The sequence below is a fragment of the Miniopterus natalensis genome, chromosome 13 (assembly GCF_054644295.1).
Source record: "Miniopterus natalensis isolate mMinNat1 chromosome 13, mMinNat1.hap1, whole genome shotgun sequence".
NCBI lineage: Eukaryota > Metazoa > Chordata > Mammalia > Chiroptera > Miniopteridae > Miniopterus > Miniopterus natalensis.
In genome coordinates, this window is record NC_142093.1 from 2840768 (window position 1) to 2862233 (window position 21466).

Genomic DNA, 21466 nt, shown 5'->3' on the forward strand with positions numbered 1-21466 from the left:
CCTAGTTCCCAGCAGTTCTAGAGCAGGGTGGGGCTTGTGGAGGAGGAGGGGCAGCAAGCATGTGCCCGGGTGTGCGTCCGAGTGTGCCCTTACCTCGCTGTGCGTATCTGGAACCGGGGAAGGGTGGGGTCAGGGGCCTTGGGGTTAGGAGTCCAGCCCGGCTCAGTTCTGGCCTGTTTTGTGAACTCGTGTCTGTCTGTGGTCCTTGGGTGCAGACTGGACCGTCTCTCTGAGGAACGGTTAGTTTGAACTGGCAGGAAGGGGCTCCAGGAGCAGGAGAGGTGCTGGCCCTCGGACAGGCTGCCCTGCAGGCCTGGACGCTGAGGTCAGGCTCTGGACAATGAGGTGACCACTAGCACTAGCCTGTCGAAGGACATGGGAGCCTGCAGAAGGTGTGACTCAGGGCCCCCCAAAAGGTGCGGCAAGGCCCTCTCTGATGTTGAAAGAGAGGGTACCCCAGGGTACGTTCCTTTGTCAGGTGGTGCCCATTCCTGGGGGTCTTCAGGGTTCGCAGGGAGCAGCCCTGTCATGGGAGGACCTGGGTTCTAGTTCCCACCTGGCCGCTGGCTTCCGGCTGGCCTCCGTTTCTGCAGGCCTCAGTTTCCTCATCTGTAAGGGGTTCCGCCCATCTGAGGCTGTCACTGAGTTGATGTATTATGGGGCTGCCCCCTTGGCCTGTGGAGACCTGGGCAGAACTGGTGCCTCTGAGACGCAGCTGTGAGCTTATAGGCAGAGCAGGGGGCGCGGGGCCCCCGGAGCGCCCGAGGCCGGTGTGGGGATGGTGAGCTGGGTTAGACCGTGGTGTGTGGTATGTGTGGCCCTGCTGTTTGCAGTTTGGGGTTTGGGAGTCCAGCTGGCTGCAGGGGTAGAAGGGAAGGCCAGTCTGAATATCCATCAGCCCTGGAGCTGGGCAGACAGGCAGAGCTGACGCCCACACCCGCCCCAGGCTGACCTGTTTTACAACTCTGCTCTGCAAAGAGCTTTTCTTAGCAAACGGTTCACCTCGCTCCCTCAGTGGCTCCTGTGTCCTCTGAATGCAGCGTTTCACCTGGGCTTTGAGGCCCCAGGTAGCTCACTGTGGGTGCAGGTGACGGGCGGTCTCCCGACTGGATGGCCCAGGGTGCTGGCCCCACCCGCTGTCCTAGGCCTGGCCCAGGCATCCTGTTTTGGTGGAGAGGGGCCCGTGGGGAGAGGGGACCATGGAGAGACCTAGTCCTTCATTCCACGGCTGGTGGACACTAGCCTTTGTCTCCCGGGGCCAGACTTGCCCTCGGCCCCTTCAGAGTCCTTGGTTTCCCTCTGAGGTTGCTCTGTTCATCCCGAAGAGACCAGTGGAGCAGGCAGGTGAGACACCCGGCCCAGCCCTGCCCAGGAAGACCCCATGGCCCACACCGGGCGTCTCACACCCCTGAGGTGTGTGGGGGCCCCTCTTCCCACCCCGATCCCTACAGTGTTCTTCCGAGTGAATGGGTCAGTGCTGCAGGGACCCCAGAAAGGGAGTGTCACCTCTCTCCCTCCTGTTGTCCCTGCCCTCCAGGTAAGAAGGTCTTGAACATGTGTGACATAGGGCAGCTCAGAGCGACAGCCACATGCCAGGCCGGTGAGGACACTCTGGGGAGGAGAATGGCCTGTGGGTTGGCCCGGTAGGCAGGCAGGTGAGGTTCCCCGACTAGAATGAGAGTTAAGGAAACTGAGGCCAAGGACAGAGGGGCTTGTCCAGGACAGGGGGGCCTATCCAGGATGGAGGGGCTTGTCCAGGATGGAGGGGCTTGTCCAGGATGGAGGGGCTTGTCCAGGACGGGGGGGCCTGTCCAGGACGGAGGGGCCTGTCCAAGACGGAGGGGCCTGTCCAGGACGGAGGGGCCTGTCCAGGACAGAGGGGCAGCAGGGTGGGCCTCCAGCAGCTTCTCCAGTCTCCATGCGGCTTCTGCATGAATAAGACATGAGGTGGTGGAGGCCTTCAAGTATCCTTATTATCATCTGACTTGGTAATAGAAAAATTAAAATTTAAAGTGATCTGAAGTGACAAGTGACAGGAACGTCCCTGGAAACCGGAGACCGGGTGCTGGAGCAGAGCGAGTGTAGGCGCTGTCAGGCCCAAGCCCCCCTGCGCAGTGGGTTTTCCATGATTCCGACTCTCAGCCAAGGACAAAGGTCCCTTTATTCCAGGGGTATGAGGATCCCCCAGTCTTCCTTGCCCTGTGTCCCGGGCTCAGGGCTGAGTCCCTTAGGTCAGCTTGTTTCTGGGTGGAGACCCTGCTGGGGACCAGAGTGGGACACCCCAGGACCCGAGGCCCCTTCTCACTTGGATCGCCCCACCAGCTTCGAGAAGCAGATGGTCTTCCCTCCTGGTCCTCAGCCACCTGGAACCGGGAAGACTTCTGGGTTGGGAGTGCCCAGGCCTTGGGCCGGCGGGGAGTCCTGGCCTGGTCTAGCAGCACTGCTCACTCCGTGGAGGCCCAGCCCCAGCACTTGGGACCCTTTTCCATTTTGTCCCCAAGGAGCTTATCTGGGCTGAACCTTCAGACCAGAGGGCTCTTGGGGATCCCTAGTCTACCCCCGCCCCACCCACCTCACCTGGGCTCCTGCAGAGTTGACTTTCTAATGCATTTTGCCTAGAGGTCTGTGCTTTCCCCTTGGGCCCCTAGGAAAACCCAGCCTGGACAGGTCCTCAGTCCCCAGAGTGGCTGTTCCAGGAACTGGGGTGACCTGGCTGGTTGGCCAGCCTGCGGCTTCCCCACAGGTCCCGTTCTCCTTCCTTTCTTTGGAGTGACCTGGATCTTCCCTGAGCCACTGGGCCGTGTCCTCCAGGTCAGTGGGGCAGACCGCCAGAGCCCAGGGGACAACAGGTTATTAAAACATTTTAATTAGAAGAGTTATGTGACATTATATTAGAAAGTTGGCAAGATGCAGGGCAGAAGACACATCGCAGACTGTGGGCTCCTAACAGACACTCTGGCCCGTGAGCTTCCTCTGGTCTGTTTTCATCACAGCGCCCCAGTGGGGTGTGTGCGGGAGGCAACAACCCATGTGTCTCCCCCACATCAATGTTTCTCTCTCTCTCCCTCTCTGCCCCCCTCCCCACCTCCCTTCCACTCTCTGCTGTCCCTCCCCTTGTGGGGCTACAGACAGAAACCACGAATCCCCGCAAAGGGCACTGCTGTAAAAGTGAGGGGCTGGGAGCTGGGGGGCGTCCCCAAGGAGGACAGGGAGCTGGGGTTGGAAGGGACAGGCTCTAGGCAGAGGAAGTAGTCGGTTGGTTGGTTGGCTAGAGCTTGGCACTCTTTACAAACCTCACTGGCTTTTCTTCCCAGTTGTGAAATGAGCTGAGAAGCCTGGAATCACAGATGTAAAAGTGGAGACGAGAGGCTGTGAGTGGCTCTGCTGAGGCCAGTGCCTGGAGGTTGCTTTGTACACGGTCTTTCTTGTCATCGAAAACCCATTGGAGCACCTGGGGCCCCAGAGGCCGAGACCCTGAACTGGGGCTACCTGCCCTGGAGCCCGGTAAACTGTGATGGCTCCGGGGGTGACTCTGGGACCTGAGCCCTTGCTCCCAGCGGCCTCACCTCCAGGCAATGTCCCAGGCTGAGCCCCAGGGTTGCCTGGGCCCAGGAATCTGCATTCTCAGAGTCCAGCCTTGTGTCCCTGACCCGGAAGGGGATTCAGACTCTGGAGGGAAGACGAGGGAGGCTCCTTGGAACCAAGCCCTTTGGGGTACATGCCTCTGCCACAGAGCCCCGTCTCCCCAAGTCTCCCCTCTGGCTGTGGCTTTCCGTTCGATGCTGCGCCAATTTCACTTGCGATGCGGGGTGGAAAGCAGCGTGGGCAAGTCGCGGCAAGAGCCGTCTGCGCGGGGCGGTGGCGGGATCCGAGTCTGCTCGCCCAGCGGTGTCGCTGAAGGATTCACTGAGCCCTTGGGCGTGCGTGGTGCAGAGCCTGGTGCGGGAAGCCAGAGGCTGCTCATTTGTGGGGAATGAATAATTTATTTGTGTTTTGGATGGTTTATCCCTTCATCCCAGACAGGCAGCTGAGCCCTGCGCTGCAAGCTGCTGAGAGTGGCTCAGGCAGGGGACCCGCCTTCACCCCAGGCCCCTGACGCCTGTCCCAGGCAGCGTCCCGCGGAGTCCAGGCGTAACTCTCTCTGGTTTTCCCTGTTCTTCCACCACAGTTGTGCTTCAAATAAGATGTGAGCTCCTTCCCACCCAGGCAGGGCACGGGGTGGGCAGGGACAAGGGTGGACGCCTCTCTTTGTTTAACTTTTTATTTTATTATTATTTTTAAATATTTTTTTATTATTATTTTAAAATATATCTTTATTGATTTCAGCGAGAGGAAGGGAGAGGGAGAGAGAGAGAGAGAGATGGAAACATCGATGATGAGAGTCATGGATCGGCTGCAGCCCGCAACCCGGGCATGTGCCCTGACCGGGAATCGAACCCTGATCGCCTGGATCCTAGGTCGCCGCTCCACCGCTGAGCCACGCCCGGCCGGGCTGTTTAACTTTTTATTGATGTTTAACTTGCCTTAAAGGGCACAGCTTGCTAAACTGTCACAAAGTGAGCAAACCCGTGGAACCAGCCCCCAGCAGCCCCCACTACCCTTTCTAGTCACTGCCCCCGACCGCAGGTGGTCACTGCCTTGCCTTCCATCACCACGTGTCCCTTTGCCTGTTTTCATCCGTTTTGTGAATGGAGTCACGCAGGATGTGACCTCGTGTGTCTGGCCACTTCCCTCAACACTGATTGCATTTGGAGAGTCACCTGTGTCGTGTGTCGTAGAGGTTCATTCTGATTGCTCTGTGGTCGTCCTCTGTATGGACACACGACAGTCTGTTTACCCATCTGCTGCAGACGGACATTCAGACAGTTCCCACCGGGGAGCTGTTACCAGCCGCGCAGCCGGGAGCTTTCTTGCGCATGTCTCTGGTGCACAGGGGCCCGTGTTTCTGTTGGTAGCAGATCAAGGAGTTGAATTCCTGGGTCATGGGGTGGTGGTGTCGTCCTTAGTAAACACGCCCAGCAGTTTTTTAGGGTGGTTGGAGACGGACATTCCTTTGGTGACAAGAGCTCACATACATGGGTACTGGGGGTGCAGGTGGGAGCTACAGTAAGATGCACCCACTGCCGGGAAGTTGGGAGGGCGGGTGGCCGGCGCCCAATGCCCAGGGAGACCAGCAGGCTGGTTCTGGGCCCTGGTCATTGCCCTGCAGGTCTCAGGGCCCACTTCACTGTCGAGCTGGGGATCCTTCCCAGCCACACCCCCTTTTGTGCATCTGCAGCCTGGGCGGTCTCGCCTGCACTTGGCGCCCACAGTGTGCTCTGTGGCTGCTCCCAGACCAGACCCCACCCTGGCGACATCTGCAGGACACGCAGCCCCCGCTAGCTCAGTCCTGGAACTGGCAGTGGAAGAAAATGCCGCTACAAGGAACGGTCCTTGTGCAAACCGTGAGTGTGAGAGCATCCTGCAAGCTCCTGCCCTCGCTCTGCGGGGTCCACAGTGGAATTAGTCATCTCAGAAATGGCCTCAGTCACCTCAGAAACAGCCACAACCCCCAGACCATGTGTCTCTGACTCCAGACCCCACTACGTTTTCTCCCTCATGGGCCTGGCTTCCTAATTAAGTTGGGTTTCGGGATATATTAAAATGATTTGTCATCTCTGGAGCACGCGCGCGCCCTGGTGTGAGCCGCAGGAGGGACGGTTGGTTTCCGCAGGTCAGTGGGTGTGGGAAGCCTGGGCCTGGGCACCAGGAGGGGTCAGCTCTGGGGGAAGACCCTTTCCCAGCTGCTTTCCCCAGGCCTGGCCGCGAGGACAGTAGCACTGGGTCTCTGCAGGCCTGCGCCTCTGGAGGAGAAACTGATCCCAGAAACGGCCTGAGAGCCGACCCTCTTGGGTGGAGACTGCAGTGCCCGGGGAGGCTGCCTGGGCCGCGCCAGGAATGAGCTGGCCGGTCCGCGGAAGTCCTTAGGGACCGGACCGGACTGAGCGACTGCCCCTCGCCCCTTGAGTGCAGAGAGACCCTGAGAGCTTGTGTCTGACTGTCCACCCCGACGCCTGGCACACACCTGAGTGCACCCCAGCGGGCTCCTCGGAAGTGTCCCTGCACCCCACAGGCCTGTCACACACTTCGCCACGCCCCTGGATTTGAGGCTGCGGGATTCAGGGGCAGTGACAGCTGAGGCCCGGATGTCCCCTGGCGGCGGCTCTGGGAAACTCTGTCGTTTGCCTCCCTGCACCTGTGACCCTGTTCTTTGCCCTTCTGGCCTCTGGGATAGAGAAGTTCAAGAGCACTGGCTTGGATTCCTTTTTCAAAGCGACGGCTTCATTGAGACCTAACTTACCATACAGTTCACTCGGAGTAATCAGTGCGGTGGTCGTTAGTACGTTCACACATATGTGCACCCATTGCCACAGTCAATTTTAGATGATTTCCAGCCCATACCCCTGAGCTGTCTCACCCCCTGGGCCCCTACCCCCCTGTTCTCCCAGCCCTAAGAAGCCACTAATCTACTTCTTGTCTCAATAGATTTCCTGTCCGGGACATTTTGTGTGATGGAATCATACAATTTTTGTCCTTTTGGGTTTGGTGTCTTCCCTTAATGTTTTCAGGGCTCGTCTGTGTTGTAGCCGGGGCCAGCATTTCATTTATGTTCACGGCTGAAAAATAATATTCCCTTGTATGAACAGACCACATTTTGCTCATCCATTTGTCTGTTGATGGACGTTTGGTGTGTTTCCACCTTTGGCTGTTATGAATAAAGCTGCTGTGAACCTCGTGTACAGGTTTTGTGTGGGTATATGCTTCCATTTCTCTTGGGTGTGTGCCTAGGAGTGGAGCTTCTGGGCTATGTGATAACTGTATGTTTGATCATTTAAGGAGCTGCCAGACTGTTTTCCAAAGTTGGCTGCCCCGTTTACACTCCCAACAGCCGTGTGTGAGGTTGGTATCCCCACATCCTCGCCAACACTTGCATTGGTCTGACTTTCTGACTCTAGAAATCTTGCGGGTGCGCAGTGGTGTGTCACTGTGGTTTTGATTTCCTCCCCTCTAGTGACCAATGACGCTGAGCATCTGTTCACATGTTTATTAGCCCCTCGTATATCTTCTTTGGAGAAATGTCTGTTCAAGTCCTCTGACCACTTTTTAGTTAATTAGGTTGTCTTTCTGTTGAATTGTAAGAGTTCTTTATATATTCTAGCTACAAGTCCCTTATCAAATATACTTTCACCCATTTTGTAGGTTGTGTTTTTTATAATCTTGACTATGTTCCTTGAAGCACAAGTTTTAAATTTTAACGAAGTCCAATTTCTCTATCTTTTCTTTGCTTGTTTGGGCTTTTGGTGTCATACCTAAGGGTCTGCTGCCAAATCCAAGATCATGAAAATTTACTCCTGTGTTTTCTCCAAAGAGTTTTACAGTCGTCGTTGCTACATTCAGATCTGCGATCCATTTTGAGCGGACTTTTGTATAGGGTGTCAGGTGAGGGTCCAGCTTCATTCTTTTGCACATGGTCATCCTATTGTCCCAGCACCGTTGGCTGAGAAGACATTCTGTCCACCTGGGTGGACTTGGCACCCTTGTTGAAAATCAGTGGACCATAAGTATGTGGGTTTATTTCTGATTCTCAGATCTATTTTGTTGATCCATACATCCGTCCTCGGGCCCAGACCACACTGTCTTAATGATCACTGCTCTGTACTGAGTTTTGAACTGAGAGGTATGAGTCCTACTTTGTTCCTTCTCAGGGTTGTTCTGGCTGTTCTGGGTCCTCTGAAATTCCATGTGAATTTTAGAGTCAATTTGTCGATTTCTACAAAGGAATAAGCTGGAAAAGGCATTGAATCTATAGGTTAGCCTGGGGAGCAGTGCCATCTTCACAATGTTAAGTCTTCTGATCCGTGAACATGTGATATTTTTGCAAATATTTAAATCTTAAAATTTTTTTTCAACAGCATTTGGTAGTTTTCGGAATGTAAGTTTTGCACTTGTTTTGTTAAACTTATCCCTAGATATTTTACTCTTTTCGGTGCTACCCTAATGGGACTGTTTTCTTAATTTCATTTTTGAATTTTCATTGCAAGTGTATGGAAATACAATTGATTTTTGTATGTTGATCTTGTATCCAGCAGTCTTGCTGATTAGTAAACAGACGACATATACTTATGGTATTGATACTATACATTTTCTCTGCTTTATTGTAAAAATACAGTGTATAATACGTATTACTTACAGAATATTAATCTATTGTTTGTATTTTCGGTATGGTTTCTGATCAACAGTTTGCTGTTAGTAGTTAAATTTTGGGGGAGTCAGAGTTATACAAGGGTTTTGATTGAGTGAGAGTTCAGCACCCCTAACTTTGCATTGCTCAAGGGTCAACTGTATTTCTTACTTTTTTTAATCCCCACTTGAGGATATTTTTTCCATTGCTTTTTACTTTTCAGAGAGAGTGGAAGGGAGAGAGAAACATCGATGTGAGAGAGGCACATTGACTGGTTGCCTCCCTCGGGTGCCCCGACCTGGGCCAGGGATCAAGCCTGCAACTGAGGTACATGCCCTCGAGGGGAATTGAACCCGAGACCCTTCAGTCCGAGGGCCGATGCTCTAACCCCTGAGCCAAACCGGCCAGAGCTCAGCTGTGTTTCTTTCTTTCGGGTTGTCTATTTCCCCTCGAGTCGGTCTCGGCAGCTTGTGTCTCTGGCTGGCTTGGATTCTCACAGCATGTTTTTAGGCCTGTCTGCTTTCAGTCATTGCTGACATTTATTGAGTTCCAAGTGCCAAGCATTTTTTTGGGCATGAGCTCACTTAATCTTTACAGGAACCTGATGAACTAGTCAGGATTATCATCTCTGTTTTATACGCTAAAAAGTTAAAAAATGAGCGGGGGTCACACAGCTAGGAAATAGTTGAGCCAGGGAGCCAGGATGTGAGCCCTGGCCGTCCAGCCACACAGCCCTCCATGCTCTCCTGAGGCCCTGCTCTGTGGGAGGAACAAGGAACAAGTACAAGAATGGGTCAGGCCCAGCCGGCGTGGCTCAGCGGTTGAGCATTGACCTAGGATCCAGGAGATCGCGGTTCGATTCCCGGTCAGGGCACATGCCCGGGTTTTGGGCTCGCTCCCCAGCAGGGGGTGTGCAGGAGGCAGCCGGTCAATGACTCTCTCTCATCATTAATGTTTTTCTCTCTCTCCCTCTCTCTTCCTCTCTCTGAAATCAATAAAGAAAAAATTTAAAAAAAGAAAAGAAAAGAATGGGTCAGACCTGGGCACTCCCAGAGAGCCCAGGCCTGAGAAAGGAAGGTGCCTGAGGCCTGACATGAACAAAGAAAGGCCTGGGAGGTTGGGCCTGGGCCCTGAAGGCAGGTCCAGGGCAGGGGGCCTGTTGGGTGACTTTGGGGGTGTGGCCCTCCCAGGGTTTTGTCTTTTACATCTCCTCCCCCAAGTGCTGGGAGGGGGGTGCGGGGGAGGCTGTCACCGAGAGCGTCCCCAGGGGGCCCGGCAGGTCTCTTTCAATCATTCCCCGGGAGAGGAGAGGCACGAGCATTTGTATGACAATCGCTAGACAGAAATCTGGAGCAACCAGACATAACTCAACATAATTATTTCTGCTTAATGACTTCTGCTACTTGATTCTGTCTCGAGCGATGACTGTAATCTTTATCTGTCACAGGGAAGCTGGTGGCCGAGGAGCCCCTGTGGCTTAGCGATAGAGCCTGGAGGAAATTTTGTTGGAGTTAATGGACTGTCCCCAGCAGCCTGGGAGCCAGAGCCTCCAGGCCTCAGGAGGGACGGACCCTCCTCCTGTGAGGACGCTGGTGTCACAGCTGGCCTGCCCTCTTTGTCACAGATGGGAAACGGAATGGCAGAGACCACAGGGTGGTCACAGGGCCGCTCAGAGGCAGAGGCACACCTGGGACCAGAGCTCCTCTGCTGTCCCCCCACCCAGTGGCTGGTGTGCATCTAGTGAGACGGATGGGCTGTGATAGGTGTCCATGTGGCAACAGATGTTTTTACCTGTCGCCGAGCTGGTCACTGAGAGTGTGGGTCCTTACGCCTTCTGATCGCTCGTCAGATGTGGGGCCAGGGCTTGGCTGCGGGCGCTCCTGGGAGCCTGCCCTCTGCTGGGCGGCCCTTACAGCGACCCGAGGCTCAGAGAGTGAGGTCGGGCCGCAGGGACTCGGTGCCGCCAGTGCTTGAACCCGGTGTGCAGACCCCGGAGGCCATGCCCAGCCCTGGCTGCAGCCCCTCCTGAGGGTGGCCACAGTGTCAGTGGGGGACTTCTGCCATCAGTACCATGGTGGCCTTCCCTCCCTCCTGGCGCGGGGCGCACATGCCGTGGCCCCCGCCCTAAGTGACTGGACGGGGCCAGAAGCCAGGGTTTTCTGTGCTTAGCGTGGGGTTTGTGAACACTGGGGTCCCCCCCAGGCCATGGCAGCAGCCTGAGGGAAAGGCAGTGGGCTCTGGGCAGGGTGTCCACACCAGGGTGACCTGTCTGTCTTTCCTTCCAGGGCATGGTCTAGTGGCTCAGACAAGGACCCGGAACCAGCGGCCGAGGTTCTGATCCCTGCTCAGTCTCCGCCTCCGCGTGGCCTTGGGTAAGTCGCTCTGGATGGGCCCGGGGGTGGGGGCGGGTGGAGGCAGCCGTGGGCAGGGCCTGGCGGAGGGCCGTGGGGCCTCAGCCCACCCAGGAGAGCCCGCCTCGGAGGAGCCTGGAGTTGTCTAGGCCCCAGAAGCAGAGCTGCCCCCTTGTCCTTCCCCCCTCCCCCCCAGAAGGAGTCACCTTTTAGCGCTCAGCCGCGGGCAGAGATTTGGACCCGAAACCTGAAGTGTCGGGTCCCCACCTTAGCTTCAGAGGTTGCTGGGAGCCGGTGTGCCTGGGGGTCGGCGAAGAGGAGGGCAGGTGGCGATTGCTGGTTCCATTGGAGGACCCCACAGGCCCGGAGACAGGCGCCCAGCAGCCCCCGGGCATGGTTGCCGTCACACCCACACAGATACCCACTAGCTGTCCCCCGGGGAGCTGCATCCCCCGGGCCGGGGCCTCCTGTCGTGTCCTGACTTCTCTCCTGTCACCTGCCCACCTTGTGAAAGTGCTCACTGGGTTGGGACCAGAGACCCAGGCTGGGGCCTCCATCTCCAGGGACAGATTAATGGTGGGTCTCTGGGCTTTTCTCCCCAAAGAAAAGAAACACAAGTTCACGTGGAAGGCGCTGCTTTCACTGAAGTTGACCCGTGAACAACTCAGAGGTTAGAGGCTCCCACCCTGTGCAACCAAAAATCAGTTTATAGTTTTTGACACCCCACAAGCTTAACCACAGTGGTCCCTCAGTATCCACAGGGGATTGGTTCTAGAACCCCCCACCCTCACCCCATGGATATCAAAACCTGCAGGTGCTCAAGTTTCTTCTATAAAATCGTATAAAACAATGCAGACAGTCGGCCCTGCACATCCTCGGATTCCCAACTGTGGATCAAAATACTGTTTTCAATTCAAAGTTGGTTGACTCCTTAGATGTGAAGCCCAGGGATGCATTGGACCAACCATATATTTATTTAAAAAATTCACGGAAAACGGACCCGTGCAGTTCAAACCCACACTGTTCAAGGATTAGCTGTAGTGTGATCTCCTTCCACCAGCCCCACTGGAACTGGGAGCGGGAGGGAGAATAGGGGGCTTGGCGTGGCCTGGACATCGCCTGCTTGCTCGTGGCCCACCTGGAGGCTCAGGGCAGGAAGGGGCCAGGAGAGCGTGATCCCAACTGACCTCTCCCGGGTGTCGGGCTGGCGCCCCCACAGTGTTGAGTGGTCTGCAGACCCCAGGTGGGCCCCGGGAGAGCCGCCCGAGCGGCCTTCGGGCGGGGACTGTGGCCGTTTGAGGCAGGCACCAGGAAGGGGAAGCCCCCCCTGGACTGTGAGTTGAGGGCTATTTTTAGAGTGACTCAGGATGACTTTGCAGTATCACTTCCTGTGGGTGTCCGGGCCGCCCTCAAGCACAAGGGCAGATCCCGCATGGTGGGCATTGTGGGCAGACGCGCCCGTGCTCACATGCACACTGCGCACGCGTGACGTGGCTTGGCGTTGTCACCCGCTGTGGACTCGGGAGTCGGGACCGCCGCGCCCGCCTGCAGGACGCCAGCACTGGGCAGGAGAGCCACTGCCCTCTGGCAGCCCTGAGCCTCTGCTCTGGGGAGGCTTCTGTGAGAGGTGCCATGTGGGTCCGAGTGAGCGAGACCCAGCGAAAAGGAAGGGCACTGTCACTGCCAGTCAGTGCCCCGTGTGGGGACTGAGGGAGGCTGCGCAGTGAAGGAATGAGCGATCAAGCGATGTCCCTGAGGTCCAGCTGCTTTTTGGCGCCTGGGTCAGGGCCCCGAGCCAGGTCAAGCCCACGCCAATCCATGCATCCCAAGGCTTTCGGCACTGTCCCAGGTGCAGGACCCTGACTTTTGGGACAGCCCAGATCCCGTATTTTCTGGGCTAGTGGGTTATGGGATTCTTCCTAGCCAGGCCCTGGGTTGATGGAATGCAGCTCTAGGTTCTCTCGGACCTGGGCCCCAGCCTGAATGCTGGAGTCTGTGGGTTTGTCTTGGAATCTGCCTTCTGTGTCCCCCTCTGCCACCCAGCACCCGAGCCCAGCGCCTGGCTCTGAGCAGGAGCTAACTCGGTGTAGAGAAGAGGGAATTCCTGCCTGGTCTTCCCAACCAGACTGCAAGTGCTCTGCACTGTGGTTTTCACTTAGTAGGTGCTCATTAATGTGTATCGATGGACACTTTCTGTGTGTGTTTGTACACTGGCCCCAGCTGTCCCTCAGAGTATAGGGCTCCTGGGGTTGTGGTTTTTAAAAATGGCAAAAGCGCCCGGCTGGCGTGGTTCAGTGGTTGAGCATCAACCTAAGATCCAGGAGGTCGCGGTTCTTCGATTCCCAGTCAGGGCACGTGCCCACGTTGTGGGCTCCATCCCATGCAGGAGGCAGCCGATCAATGACTCATCATTGATGTTTCTGTCTCTCTCTCTCTCTCCCTTCCTCTCTCTGAAATCAATAAAAGATATATTTAAACATTTTTCTAATAAATAAAAATGGCAAAAGGCAGCTTTTATGAGCTGTCTTCAGTCAGGATTATAAGCACACACACCCTTTAACAACCACTGAAGACCGTAGCTGCGGAGGCCACCAAGGGGCAGCTGGCATGTGGCCATTCTCGGGGCTGGCTTTTTAGCCCGGCTCATGCCTTTCTTAGTGGGAATGACTTACTGTTTTTATTTCTCCCCCAAGACATTAAACATGAATCAAAAAGCATGAGATGATTCACTGGAAGTTTTCTTCCAAGTGTAAGAAAACAGAAGAAAATGTTTTTGGATCTGTGTGCTGAGCCACAAGTGATTCCAGACAGGTGGCCCTCCCTCCAGGGGCTCCCCTCTTGGAGTGGACTTTGCCCTGCGGACAGAGCCAACTGTCAGCAACACAGAACCCAGGGGACCATACATGTCTTCAAAACGCCTCTTAAGTCTAACAACATTTATAATGACATTTCTTTTTTTTTAAATATATGTTTATTGATTTCAGAGAGAGGAAAGGAGAGGGAGAGAGAGAAACATCAATGATGAGGGAGAGAGAGAAACATCAATGCACGCCCCCGACTGGGGACCGAGGCCGCAACCTGGGCATGTGCCCTGATCGGGAATCGAACTGCCATCTCCTGGATCCTAGGCCCACGCTTCACCGCTGAGCCACCCCCGGCCGGGCTATAATGACATTTCTTACAGACTGTTTCTATCCAAGACATCTCAGAATTCGGCCAGACCTCAGAGGTTCGTTCACTTGGGGCCCATGAATTGAACATGTGGCCATCACTCACGCAGGACCCAGCCGGGTTTAGCTTTTCGCCATCCCCTGGGAAAAGCACTAAGCGAGGGGTCTGCCAACCGAGGTCCAGGGAGAGGGTCGTGAACTCCACTAAGTGAGCGAACTTCTCAGCTCTTGGGGACGCCGCTCCTGGGGACAGACTCAGACCAGTTTGTAGGGCTTGAAGGTGCCTTGGGCCATGCTGTCCAAAGTCATGTACTGAGGAGGAAAGTGAGGGACCCAAGAGCACCCAGGCCTCTAACTCTGCTCTGAAGGGAAATGACAGAGGTGCCAATAACAACCATCTTACCTGCTCGCTCCAAACGCCCCTCACGCACCTCCCTCTCCTCCTGAGAAAGAATTCACAGGCATTTTTACACGTGTGTTTGGACTAAGACTTTACAAACTGAAACTGCCCTCAAGGCATTAGACCAAATTCCTAGGGTTTGATGGTATTTTTCTTCTTTCCCCTCCCTGCCCCTCCCTGATACATTTGTTAATCTGTCCGTCTGTTCCATTCTGATCTGTACTGGCCTCTGCTGTTACATTGTTAGTCCCGTCACTGCTCCGGAAGGTGCCTGGGGAGGTAACAGGCCCAGAGCCGCGTAGCAGGGACAGGAACTTACAGGTGTAGGGGTCTCCCCAGAAACTCGGGCCTGCTAGTCATTGACGCCCAGATGCTGTCCTGGGCTCCCTGCAGCCCCAGAAGAAAGTCCAGAGTCCAGAGGCTGGCCCTGCCACCTCTCCCGCTGTGTCCCCCTAACCAGCCGTCCCAGTCACGCAATGCTCTCCACGCGCATACCTCCTCGCGCGCAGCGGCTTCCCACTGGAGTGCCCCGTCCGACCCTTGTCCACACGCAAACGTTTCCCCAGATGGCTCAGGCTCCTGCACGCCTTCGTCACGTCAGGGCCCTTTACATCGCCAGGTCCTCGTGCATAAAATACCTTAGTAAGTGTATAGAATGGCTGTGGAATGAATGGATGAATGGAAAACGTGGCCCCTGCTGTTTAAGAAGAGAAAATTCCCAGGAGTGAAATCCTGATCGATCCACAGGCTGATGTGATGGGAAGGTCCTCACCCTGAGAGCAAGCCCTCCCCCCCGGGGGGGTCCACGGTGTTCCTTGGCCAACAGCGAGGGGCAACAGCCATGGAGTCTCGGGCTGCAGCCAGGCCTGGGCAGTGTGAGCTGGCCGGGGGCCCTGCCCTGCTCACCCGCTTTCTTCCATCCTTTCCCTCATTTCCTCTCTGAGGAGCAGGAGTTGGAATTTCACTGACACCCCCCCCCCATGTGTCTGGGCCTCAGGGATGCCAGGCTCTCTGCCCACCCGGGTGGCACACAAATGAGAAGAAAGTGCCGAGAGTGGCCTCGGCCGCCCAGCCTGGCTCTGCTTGATGCTGCGACTAAGCTCATTAAGGATGCCCCGGGGTTATTTTATCATAGAAGCTGTGATAATACCTCTGTGTGTTTGTCCGACGCTTGATATTCGCCCAAGTCCTTCCACAGCCTTCGTTTCTCTTTATCCTTGTGGCCGCAGGTAGGGGCCGTTATTTCCACTTTACCATCAAGGAAACCGAGGCCCAGAGAAGTTAAGACAACCAAGACCATAAATCTGAGGCAGGGGGAGAGGCTGGGGGCTCCCGGGGCTGGGCCACTAACCGGGAGTCCCTTATGTGTGCGGCTGCCACCCCCCACCGCAGCCCTGAGGGACCCTGTAGCTGGGGGGGGGTGTTCACAGGGAAAGGAGGCCGTGGCCCCCGTTTGGTGAATGGACCCCCACCTCCCCAGGCTAACACGCACAGGCCTTTACTCTGCAGACACACTTCCTGAGCTGGTAAATGGGGCCCCAAGTCTGAATTTAAAATGTCCATCCTGGAGCCTCACACCTGAGCCAGAGAGCACTTTGCCGTCCGAATCCCTGACGTTCCTCTCGTGTCCCTAGTCCTGGGAAGGCCACACTCGCTCACTCATCTGCTCCTCCGTCCGGCTCTGTGCCAGGCCCTGGGGACACAGCCGTGATTTCACACGCATTCGCTGAGCACTGACTGTGCTGGGCCCTGTGCTGGGCACTGCGGGGACAATGTGAACGGAAGGAGGCAGATGGCCTGCAGATACATCGGCATGGTGCCAAGGGTGGGAAATGCTGTGGAGAGGGCAGGGTGAGGGGCGGGGGCGCGAGGTCCGCTGTGCTGTTTGAGGTGGTTCCGCAGAGGGGTGCCCCCAGGAAGGCTCGCCAAGACCTGAGGTTGGGGCCATATGCCTTGCGGATCCCTAGGGGAGGGAAAAGCAGGCCCAGTGGAGGGAGCTGCAAATGCGAAGGCCTGGAGGCTAGAACAGGCTTAGCAGGTTCTCCCACTGGCATGGATGAGGTATTCTCTTTCCTCCAGGAGCTCACAGTCCAGTGAGGGAAAACACAGTAAATGATATAACAGAAGTTGATATAACTCTTAATAGAAATAGGCTGAAAAAATGCTACTGGAATGCAAAGTACAGAGCAATTGTAGGGGAGTTGGGAAACGCATCCTTGAGGAGGTGACATTTGGGTTGGGCTTTGGTGCACGAGTAGGAGTTTGCTGGGCGACTGAGGGGAAGAGCCACTTGGATGAACCAGTGTTTTCAAAGGCACAAGACGTGTGGGGGGAGCGACCCACAGGCCCTCTTCCTGTAGCATTAGCCATTTCTGGAAGGGAAAGAACATTCTTTTAGAGGCTTCTCTTTCCATTTCCCCAGCCTCAACCTCTGGAGAGTGGAAAGGGAGGATGTTGCAAGATGGGGAGGGGATTTCTGTGCCTTGCTTTATCTGCATTCCTCCCCCCCTCCTTTTGCTTTTTTTAAGCTTTGGGGAGTCATGGGGATTTTAAGCTGCTGGGGATGAGCACAGAAGTCAGGAGGGTTTTCAGTTGGATTTCTCAACCACAGGTCACTGGCCTGGAGCCCATCCAGCCCGTAAAACTATGATGATGCAACAGGATTTCAGGAAGGCCTCCGGAAATGGGCTCCCAGGTCAGCAGGTGGAATTTGGATCTAGGCACACCCTGTAACTGTCGGCTCCAGAGGCCTTCTGACCTCTTCCTTCCCCAGATCTCACTCAGGCTTCGCCTGTTCACCCTCAGAAGAGGGGGTGGACGGCACACCCCCTGCCCCTCGCCTCACACCTGAGTCAGAATCAGACCTGGGATCAGCCTCGTTGCAGCTGGCCTCTAGCAAAGTTCTTGAAGCTGCTGAAAATAGAAACTTGTGGGACTCCACATAACTGTGAAATGCAAACACCATTATCTTTCAGTCTAGGGCACCAAGGAGTCAAGTAAACGGGGGACATTTCTCCCAGCTAGGCTACAGTTAGCACTGGGCCTGCAAACAGACTGCTAATGAAATTGAAGAGTCCCTGTTTGGTGGCCCCAGATCCGTAGTGTCCCAAGGATCACCCAGGGCTGAGCAGCCACTAGAAGTACAATGCCACATACATGTATAACTTTAACTTTCCGAGTAGCCACATTAAAAAAAGTAAAAAGAGCCCAGCCAGGCATGGCTCAGCTGTTGAGCGTTGACCTAGGATCCAGGAGGTCAGGGTTTGATTCCTGGTCGGGGCACATGCCTGGATTGCGGACTGCAGCCGATCAATGACTCTCTCATCATTGGTGTTTCTCTCTCTCTCTCTCTCTCTCTCTCTCTCTCTCTGAAATCAATAAAGATATACTTAAAAAACACATACACACAAAAAAAAGGTAAAAAGAGCCGTAGCTGGTTTGGCTCAGTGGTTAGAGTGTCAGTTCTCCAACTGAAGGGCCCCAGGCTTGATTCCAGGCAAGGGCATGTATCGGTTGCAGGCCCCATCCCTGGCCCAGTTGGGGTGAGTGCGGGAGGCAACCAATTGGTGTTTCTCTCTCTCCCCCCCTTCCACTCTCTCTCTGAAAAGCAGTGGAAAAAATATCCTCGGGTGGGGATTAAAAAGTAATAAACGGATGAGATGAATGTTACCAGCATGATGAATGGACCCCACTGTATCTCAAATGGTATCGTTTTTCATCTCACATGTAATCAGGATAGAAAAATTATTCACGAGATATTCTGCATTAATTTCTCATAAAGCCGTCAAAACCCAGTGTGTATTTTACTCTTAGGGCGCACGTACGAATTCAGATCGGCCACATTTTAAGGGCTGGGTAGCTCCGTGGGACTGGTGGTTCCTGTGTTGGACCAACGGAGCTTACAGGTGGGGAGACGGAGGCCGCCAGGGGCGGGGCGGGGCGGGGCCAGGGAGCCGGGGGCGGGGCCAGGGAGCCGGGGCGGGGCCAGGGAGCCGGGGGCGGGGCCTCCCGCCGCGCCCTCTAGCGGCGGCCTGGCCGCTCTGCAGCCTGAGCCTGCGCGCCCCCCGCACCGCGCCCCCCGCACCGCGCCCCCCGCACCGCGCCCCCCGCACCGCGCCCCCCGCACCGCGCCCCCGCCAGGACGGACCCTCCTGGGGGCAGCCGCGCTGGACATGCCTCCCGCCAGCTCGCTTGGAGGAAGGGCCGCGAACGCGGCCAGCCCTCCTGCCCCCTGAGGCGCCTCTGCCCGCTGTCCCCCAGCCAGCCGCCGTCCCTGCCGCGGGGGTCGCCGTGCGCGCAGCGTCCCCGGCCCCCCGGCCCCCGCGAGGCCGCCCGCGTGGCCCGGAGCCTGCGGGAGGGTGAAAGGAGGCCCTTCCTGTCTTGGGGGGGGGCGCGCAGGCCGCCCCGCGAGTGCCCGGGAGTCACGGGCCCACTCCACGGCCCCGTGAAAGCCACGGGGGGGCAGGTTGTGGACCCCCCTGGCCAGGGCGCAGGACGGACACCCGGAGCGCCCGCCGCGGGCAGCTCTGCGCCCTTAGACTCGGGCTGGGCGAGGCCACGGTGCCAAGCGCGCGGGGCGTCTCCGCGCGCAGAGCAGCAGCCGCACCGCGGGAACGTGCGCTCCCCGGGCCATCGTTTTACCAAGTCCGCCAGGGCGATGGCAGGAAAGCACGTTTTTTTCCATCCATAATTTTTTAAAAAATATATCTTTACTGATTTCAGAGCGTGGAAGGGAGGGAGAGAGAGAGGGACGCATGGATGAGTTGCCTCCCACACATGCCCAGACCGGGCAGGGAGAACCTGCAGCCCAGGGATGTGCTCTTGACCTGGAATCGAACCCAGGACCCTTCAGGGCGCCGGCCGATCACTGATCCACCCGGCCAAGGTTCCATCCATAATTTCTTGACAGTTTTTCTTTAAAATAAAATTAATCTTCTTTGTTTCCTGAACATATCACTCCTTTTCTCCCAGCCCTTCTCTGCTAGGGCTGGATGTGCTAGGCCTGCCCTGCTCTGCCCTGCCCACCTCCCAGGGTTCAGGGTTGATGGCAGAGCTCTGTGGTCAGGCTCAGGATGGACTAGTGTTCACATCCCAGCTCCATTAGCTGTGGGACCCTGAGCAAGTTGCCTGGCACCCCTGGGCGCCAGTTTCACCCTTTGTGAAATGCTGTGCCCACCCCCGGCTCAGCAGGAGTGCTTGGTGACTTGTGACTGCGGTTAGTTTATTGCTGTTAGTTTATTTGCTGCTGAAATGGACCAGTGCGAGGGACCTGCCTGTGTGCTCAGGCCTGATAAGTGCTTTGAAACAGGACTCGTGCCCGGTGCCTCTGTCCCCCCTAAAACAGCCAGGATGGTGGGAATATAAAATATGTTCTTATTAAATACTTGTTCAGAGTTCATTCAAGATTTCCCACGATGATCACCATTGGATTATATTCATTCTCTGTGACTATATCATTTTTAATAACAGAAACAGCAGCAGTTGGTAGGGTAGCCAGCTTTTTGCGGAGGACCCCAAATGTACTGTTTTTAGGTCTTGTTTGTGGGGGGCACAAGGGTGGGTCAGTTTCTCCAGAGAATGATCCTCGGGTTTTGTGGGCTGAGGTTGGCGGGCACCCTGCTGGCGCGGGCAAGAGAGCAGGCTGGGGCTCATTTCTGTGTGCAGACTTCCCCTGAACTGTAACTTTGGTGTTGGTTCTTCACCCCACTTCCTCTGGGCCTGTTGTTCCCCTGCCCAGAGTCTGCCCGCGGGCTCCCCACTTTGGGGATGGGGGTTGTGATCACCTGACTGCCACGGTGAGGGGCTGCTTGACTGCTGGCACAAACAGCCCAAGTCTCCCTGCTTAATACACTCCAGGTGGGTTTTCTGGTCATGTTCCAGTGCCATGTGACACGGGCGGCGAGCTGTGCTCCACGTAGTCACCCAGGGCCTTAGGTGGCTTCCTTTCCTCAGCTCTGCCATCCACACCCTGTCTCAGCTGGGGTCCAGGAAAGAGCAGGCGTCTGCTGTGTGCAGAGTGACTTCTCTCCTGTGCATCCACAATGGTACTGATTAGACAGCATCCTTAGGAGCTCTGAGAAAGTGGTGGTCAGGTCAGGAAGCCTGGCCAAGGAAGACTATGGGGTGTGTGCCCTCCGGGGCCTCTTGGGTCCTCCTCCGGGGCTCTGTGTCCAGCCTGCAGGCAGGAGAGTTGCCGAGGGCCAGGCCTGGAGGTGGTGGAATCACTGCACCCACATTCCACCTGCCAGAGCTCAGTCCGTGCCCGCCAGGCTGTACAGGGCTCTGGGCAGTGTGGTCTGGCCGTGTGCCAGGAAGGAAAGGAAACAGTGCTGCATAGACCATGCCCCCCACTCCCCACAGGGGTCCTAGAGGGGCTGGGCCAGCCGTGCACAGTGATGGCCCCTTGGGGACCTCTCCAGCCCTGGGCATAGGACACGCAGGGGACATTTCTCAGCTGGCTCAGGGGCTGTAGATGGTGGGGAGCCAGGCCCTGCCCCCCAGGTCTCCAGCAGAGCCCCTGTCCTGCAGGTGTAGCCACTGCCGGCCGCCATGGGCAAGCAGAACAGCAAGCTGCGGCCCGAGGTGCTGCAGGACCTGCGGGAGAACACGGAGTTCACGGACCACGAGCTGCAGGAGTGGTACAAGGGCTTCCTCAAGGACTGCCCCACCGGCCACTTGACCGTGGACGAGTTCAAGAAGATCTACGCCAACTTCTTCCCCTACGGCGACGCCTCCAAGTTCGCCGAGCACGTCTTCCGCACCTTCGACACCAACGGCGACGGCACCATCGACTTCCGGGAGTTCATCATCGCGCTGAGTGTCACCTCGCGCGGCAAGCTGGAGCAGAAGCTCAAGTGGGCCTTCAGCATGTACGACCTGGACGGCAACGGCTACATCAGCCGCAGCGAGATGCTGGAGATCGTGCAGGTAGGGCGGGCGGGGCTGCCTCCCGCCAGGGCGGGCGTGTTCCCCGGGCATGTGGGCACCTCCGTCCAGGTGGCCACCTGCTGCTCTCCTGGAAGGGCGCCGCTGTCCCCTGACCGGGGGCAGGTGTGAGTGTAAGTCACTCGCTAGCCATGGGGCCCGGCTGGAGCGCGCTGAGCAGTTCGGGTCTCGCAGCCCTACAAGGGGGTCATTCCCTGCATTTCACAAAATCAGAGGCTCAGAGAGGAGGTTTCCTGAGAATCAACAGCTGTGAATTACAGTAATTCTGAGGACTCCTAACACTTGCGGAGGGCACCTGCCAAGGCCTTTGTGAGCCCAGGATTTGAATGCCTCAGCCGCCCACAGTGTCCCCGGGAACCTGCCATTATGAAGCAAAGGG

General features: G+C 56.4%; 1 protein-coding gene across 1 annotated transcript in view; it reads left to right on the top strand.

Annotated features, from left to right (window-relative positions):
• HPCAL1 (hippocalcin like 1) overlaps window positions 1-21466 on the top strand; it is a 72045-nt gene that overhangs the window by 47225 nt on the left and 3354 nt on the right. Inside the window, exons 2-3 of the mRNA XM_087823809.1 lie at window positions 10507-10593; window positions 20671-21069. Of these exons, the coding sequence (XP_087679935.1) occupies window positions 20692-21069 (378 nt within the window). The 5' untranslated portion in view covers window positions 10507-10593; window positions 20671-20691. The remainder of the gene's footprint in view (window positions 1-10506; window positions 10594-20670; window positions 21070-21466) is intronic.